Consider the following 6,859-nt stretch of genomic DNA (forward strand, 5'->3'; position numbering starts at 1 on the left):
TGTCCGAGCCCCAATTCCACCCTCCCCCAACCCCAACAGATTTACCCATTGGAGGCAGTTGCGTCAGCCGCTTGTTTAGTCTATGGACAAATCTTTTCTAATACTTTTCTGTATCGATTCGAATGCTTCGAATCAGTTCGGAGCTTTTAATTGGTCTCCGATTTGGTTCCTGAATTCGGCCAAATCTCCTTTGAATCGAATTGGCTACTGAAGCTTTACACAGTCCTAATATCTATTATATAGTGGCATTTCATTGTAATTACGGAAAAAAATTGGATTTGGGGTTACTTATTTTAATCCAAAAATTAGGGATTTTTTTTAATCAGAGAAAACCAGGATTCCAGCTCATGAGGTTATCTAGTTCTGCCCCCTTGTAGGATCATCCCTGACTAAATCATCCCCGTCTCTAACGTGTTCTTGAAAATTTCCAAGGATGGAGATTCCACAGCTTCTCTAGCTAGCCTGTTCTGATGCTTAATTACTATTGTAGTCACAAAATTTTTCCTAATCTCTTCTCTGAATTTCCTCTGCTGCAGTTTGGGGCCCTGTTCTAGTCCTTATGCTATATAGGCTGTAGTTGTCAGGGAGGTGGTTATAAATGCTTATGTTAGGTTCCCTGTGGCTTTCAATTTTGAAAGGATGTTTTTTTTATAAAACTCCAGCATCTTCCCCTGCTGGCAGTCTTCTCCTGGTACTAGCTGCTGCATCATGGTCCTGAAGCCAAGTGGTAGAAGAAGGCTGTGGTGCTGAAAATTTGGAATTTAAACCTTGCTAATGATATATTGCTAATTATTTCTCTAGCATATATATGCACACGCATACTTCTTGGATTTCATATGCAATTGCTATACAATTTTTAAGGTGTTTTTAAAGGGAAAGTGTGCATGTATGTTATCTTAGTATACACGCACATGCATATTTTCCCTTTAAAAACACCTTAAAAATTGTATAGTAATTGCATGTGAAATCCAAGAACATTTTAAATTCAAACATTTGAAAACCAGAGAATGTTAGAATTCTGGTTGTCCACGCAACTTTATTTTTGCCCATTTGTATACGTGTATTATAGCAATCTCTAATGTCATAGTCACATGCTGCATTGTGCTATCCATCTGTCATCTTCAGGAAAGAATGGGCTTTAAAAGTGGGTGGTGTGGAGATTTATGTTTCGGAAGCAAACAAATCTGACATTCTCTGAATTTTGTGTGCTTGACTTGAACAAAATTGAATTGTTGATACTTAAAAATGGTGTGTGTGTGTGTGTGTGTGTGTGTAAGCCCATGGTAAGACTATAGAAGTGAGTTTTAACTTGAAAAAATTGTTTGATTTAAATATTTTTGCCTAAAATCATTGTATACTCACATTTTAGCAGGAATCTAGTTCAACAGATGATGGTACGCAAGATAGATTTATAGGTCCTCTTCCAAGAGAAGGCTCTGTTGGTTGTACCAGTGATTACGTTAGTCAAAACTACTCATACTCTTCAATCCTGACTAAATCAGAGACAGGTATGTTATTGTTTTGTCTACTTTATTTTATCTGCTTGAAAAAGATAATTTAAACAGCTAATTCTTAAAAAAATTTTTAATTGTATTAAGGATGCAGGATTTCAGTTTATTTTGAAGTCAGTTGCGGTTTTCAAAAAATACATTTACATGTTAGATTAAGTACTTCATTTATAGTATTTACTCAAATAGAAGATGATCCTGATTATAAGACAACCCCAAAATAATTAGATTCTATTTATGTAAAAATTATAAATTTTCCAGGTATAGACTCCAGCTATTGGAGGTTTGACTTGAATTTGTCCCCCTCCCACTGCTACAGCAGAGAAAATAATCTGGGCGATCATGTAGCCCTCTTGCTCTCTGCTCTGCCCCTTCCCTGCTTCCTTACTATTAGATGCTGCTCTCTCTGGGACCATGGAAGTGAGGGGCAAATTAGGAAATAAACCTTGAAATAAATATATGGGCAGATATATTTTATGTGCTATATTTGAAATATCAACTTATGAAATCATTTAACAAACAACTCGGTTCTGTCCCTGTTCACAAAAATCCTCTTATGTCATTGAAAAGTATAGTTGCCTGTTATGCTGTGAGTATGGCATTGACCTCTTGGATTTCTTGCCATTTACAGCTTCAGCATACAAAATTTAATGGTATAAAAATAAACATTCAAAATGTCTATGTAGCTGTGTGTATCAGTATACGTTTAACTTTTTAATATTGACCAGAAACTTAAAATCCTCAACGTGCTACAAATTTCAGAGAGTGCTGAGAGCTGATCTTACTGCTGCATCATATAGTTCATCTAGGTGAATATGCTTTATGAGTTGAGGAGAAAGACTTTTGATAGTGAATATAGTAGTTATTTTTAACCAGTCATTACAAGAGAGAAAGTATTGCTTTTATCTCTGCTCTCCAGAGGGGTACCAGATAGAGCTTGTGCCTTTAGGTGTCAAAACAGAGGCAAGGGATATGAACTTCAAGGCCCTGCAGAGTGGAGTGGATGTAGGACATTATTGTGATAAAGGAGGTATCGCCATCAAAAGCGAGGCTAACCCTTCTGTTTTCCCACAACTGCCACAGTTTTATGTGGTGATTGAGAATTCATAGCCATGAATTTGGGGGAGGGAAGTTGCAGGGCTAGGGAAGGGTTAATTTGGATCTTGGCAGTGACACCTGATGCCACCTCTCACAGCAGCTTCCTTTGGCCTTTCCCCACTCCCTAGCACTAATGCCTCTGTTTACTGAATCCGTCAGGCTTGAATACCACTTACTGCAGCTGCCTTTGCCACTTGTAGCACTTGCCACTGGTTGGCCACCTGTGCTCTAGAGGCTATTTATTCATTAATCAGCACAAAGTGTTGTTCAGTTGGTGGACAGTTGCTATACTATACAGCAGACTTGCACTGAATTCTTGAAGTTTCATTCAAAACTTCATTCAAATACTCTTTTGAAGAATATCCCAAAACAACCAAGCTTAACTGTGCACCTAGTAAAATCTAAATGTATGAATTTTGCTTGACAGAATCATTTAAAAATATGCTGCTGAGTCCAAGAAATGTTTGTGTGAGAAGTTCACAACTTTTTGCCTTTAGTCTTAATATTATCCTAGGTGAATGATTAATGACAAATTGTAGAGCTTATGTTCTAATTAAATATTGTAGAGCAATTGCTGATTGGTTCAGAGACATGGGGTTTTCATGACAGCATTTGTCTTTGGTTTTTGATCTTCAATCATTCATTCATGTCATTTGGCTTCTGAGAAGTGAAAAAAAATTACTATTTTTATCTTCAACTTTTATCTGTATCTTCTTAGGCTATGTGGGATTAGTAAATCAAGCAATGACTTGTTATCTGAACAGTCTTCTACAAACACTTTTCATGACTCCTGAATTCAGAAATGCATTATACAAGTAAGTATAGTCTATGTATTATTCAAGTTATATAGTCTAGGCCAAGGGGTTGGCAACATGACTCACAGTCCACATCTAGCCCACAGAGTCATTGGATCTGACAGGTGGAGCCAGGGAACTTTGGCATGTTGGTGGTCGGTGGGGGCTTTGCCTGTGCATGTACTGGGATCAGGCAGCGAGGAGCTGTGATGTGTTGGCAGCATAAGGCTTTGCCCATGCTGGAGGCTGTTCTGGCCTGCAGCTCCAGAATGTCGTCGGCTGCTGCTCTAGGCTTTGTTTAATGTTGACATATTAAAAAATAACGGTGGTAATTTACTGTGCTGCAGGTTTCGGGGATTTTTTTTGTGTTGGCCTTTGTTTAGAAATGCAGATTCATTGAAATGTTGGCAGCTTTGAGTGTTCAGGGAATGCAGGGTTTTTTCCAAAGTGGGCAGACTCTTGAGATCAAAGGAACAAACATTTCAAGGAAAACAAGAGGAGAACTTGCTTTTGAAGCAAGTTCTAGTGTTTATTTAATTAATTAATTAATTTTCTCCTCTTTTTGACCCTCTAAGCCAGGGGAAGTTTGAATTAACCTGGGGCCCTGGGCTAGATTTCGACCCTGGGCTCATGCACTGATTGAGCCTGGGGTGTAGCGATAGGGTGGCCACTGACACATCTCCAGAATACAGGACAAATGGCAAGGCTCCACAGGCTGGATGTTTGACACCCTGGCTCTTGATCAGAGGTAGGCAGTTATTTGGGCCCATGGGCCATATAAGCAGTTCTGGGAAGCTGCTGTGGATTGGTCAGCTCTTTGCCCCACCCTTACAATAGCCTAGAGCCATGGGCCCTGCTGCTTCTTACAGCATACAGCCCCAGCCCCTGCCCCTGCCCATCCCTTGCCTGCTCCAGACCCACCCCCGCCAGAGTGGACCAGCCAGAACCCACACACACAGCCCCAAACCCAGCCTGCCCTGCGCATGCTTTGGACTACCTGCCTATGCTGACTAGTGGCAGCAGCACCTGTGGCTAGGCAGAAGCTGCTGCTTGGCGCAGGGAAATAGCAGCTGCTCCCCCTCACCACTGCCGGGCCCTTCTTGCCACAGCCACCTGGAGCCTGTGCCTGGACTGCCCTGCAGCTTCTCCCTGCCATCTCAGGGCCATCCAAGAGGGCAGCACTTGCAGTGCGAGGAGCCACAGGGCATCCCATATGCGGGCTGTGGGCACCTGCAGCAAGAAGGGCCTGTAAGGGGTAGGCAGTTTCTTTTCCCTTGCATCTAGCAGCAACTTCTGCCCAGCTGCTGCCACTGCTGCTCAGCATAGATGGGCAGGTCTGGAACAGGCATGGGTCTGGCTGGAGCTGGGGCTGTGTGCACAGGTCCTTGCTGGTCCTCTCCACCAGGCTAAGTCTGGAGTGGGTGCAGGGCGAGCTGAAGTTGGGGCTGTGTGTGTGGGTCCCTGCCAGTACCACAGGGCTGGGCTGTTGCATCCCTGCTGCATACCCAGGGGGTGGTGGGTTTCTCCACAGGCAGGATGCTTCCTGGGCCAGAAAGGACCAAGGGACCCGCTGTGGGCTGAGCACAAAGTCCTTCTGTGGAATGTATTCTGCCCACCCCTGCTCTAGGCCAAGCTAGAAGCATTCATATTAATGTAGCCTTTAAAAAAACTTCTGAGTACTATATTCTACTATACCATGCTTCATTTGAAGTGGTTTTAAAAATTGAGTCACGCATTGTGTGTTACATGAAAGGGATAAGTATGTTAAAGGTTCTTGTTTCCTGGGCATTTCAGATATTGTCTTGTACTCTTATGTAGTTTGAATAATAAAAAGCAATAGAGCTAAATCCAACAAGTTGTTACTGTGGACAGGTTATTAAGCAAATTTTGAGCAAGTTTAGTTTAAAGTAGATGTATCTGCTTTTAATATGAGTTTGTTGTATCAAGAAGCATAAGGCAGTTTTCTAAATTAAGGTACAACTATAGCTTTTGTCCTGTGAATGTCTGGTGACCGCAGCAAAGACCTGCAATAACAAAGTTACCATATCCAATGGCCATCAGATTTAAAAATAAACCTTACCTTAAAAAATAAGCAGAAATAATGTTCAGCAGCAGTGAAAATGATGATTCTAAAATAATTGACCTTTTTTAAAACTTTGGTTATTTTCAAAAATGTGCCTAGTGTTGAGGTTGGCTGCTGTGGGTGTCTTTATGAAACTTAAAGAAAAATTATGATTCTTGTTAAGCTAAATTATTGGGCTTCAGTTAATTCTTATAATCTTGCAAACTTTGATGAGCAAGATAATTTCTCATAAATTAAATCCTGTTATGCAAAATGTAACTGCTTCAGCTACTACTCCAATGTCTTTTATATTGTTAATAGGTGGGAATTTGAAGAGTCTGAAGAAGATCCGGTGACAAGCATTCCTTACCAACTTCAAAGACTGTTTGTTTTATTGCAAACCAGCAAGAAAAGAGCAATTGAAACTACAGATGTTACACGGAGTTTTGGATGGGACAGTAGTGAGGGTAATGTTTGATGTCTATATAAAGTACAGTGATTATAAATTTATGCTTTTTCTCTAGAGACTAGGGATTAAACTACTGTTGATGTCAGTTTATAACAAATTATACAAAGAACTCCTGCCAGTAATTATGAATACAGCAGATTATATGGCTTTTTATTTCTAAGAATTGCTTTCTTTTAGGTAGAGTTGGTTTATTAAACAAGCATGTGAAACTTCCGTGCAAAATTTTACTTATTTTCCAAATGCTTGATTCTGCCAAAATATTTCAAACTTCTCTTTCAAGCCAGTTCTAAATTAAATAAATGTTGCCTGATTAAAAGCATCATTAATCAGGACTTAAAGTTCTAAATGTTGTTTTTAAAAGAGAGTCCTTTAAATCTACTACAGTTATCTTAAAGGCTAAATATTACCTGGAAATGCAGATATTTCTTCTAATAGAAAACAGTATAGAGCATTCCAAAACAGGCTTCCTTATTTTGAGATCTAGGCAACGTAATTTATTCTCTTCCACTGATGCACTTTGCACTGAATCATCCAAGAAAGTGTCCTCGTTTTTAAAGATAAATTTGGGGTTTAGTTAGCTGTGGGTGGGATGTGTCATAGTTTCGTAGTAACTAGGGTCAGGAGGGACCTGAATAGATCATCTAGTCTGACCCCCTGCCACAGACAGGAATGAATGCTGGTTTCACAAGAACCCAGACAGGTGATCATCCAACCTCCTCTTGAATTTGCCCACGATAGGGGTGGCGACCACTTCCCTCGGAAGTTGGTTCCAGATTTTGGCCACCCTAACTGTAAAAAAAATTGCCTTCTGATCTCAAACCTAAACCTATTCTCCGTCAGCTTATTACCATTGTTCCTTGTCACCCCAGGTGGTGCTGGGGAGAAAAGGGCTCTACCTATTTGCTGTTGATCTCCCCTGATGAATTTG

The 6,859-nt window shown here is 40.5% G+C and overlaps 1 protein-coding gene across 6 annotated transcripts in view; it reads left to right on the forward strand.

Moving 5' to 3' along the window:
- USP47 (ubiquitin specific peptidase 47) overlaps positions 1 to 6,859 on the forward strand; it is a 106,175-nt gene that overhangs the window by 43,577 nt on the left and 55,739 nt on the right. For all 6 annotated transcript variants that reach the window (XM_019551595.1, XM_019551597.1, XM_019551600.1 and 3 more), the window contains 3 exons: positions 1,370 to 1,508; positions 3,325 to 3,421; positions 5,784 to 5,929. In XM_019551595.1, coding sequence (XP_019407140.1) covers positions 1,370 to 1,508; positions 3,325 to 3,421; positions 5,784 to 5,929 — 382 coding nt within the window. The remainder of the gene's footprint in view (positions 1 to 1,369; positions 1,509 to 3,324; positions 3,422 to 5,783; positions 5,930 to 6,859) is intronic.

Source organism: Crocodylus porosus, unplaced genomic scaffold (assembly GCF_001723895.1).
Source record: "Crocodylus porosus isolate Cpor-Errol unplaced genomic scaffold, CroPor_comp1, whole genome shotgun sequence".
Classification (NCBI taxonomy): Eukaryota; Metazoa; Chordata; order Crocodylia; family Crocodylidae; genus Crocodylus; species Crocodylus porosus.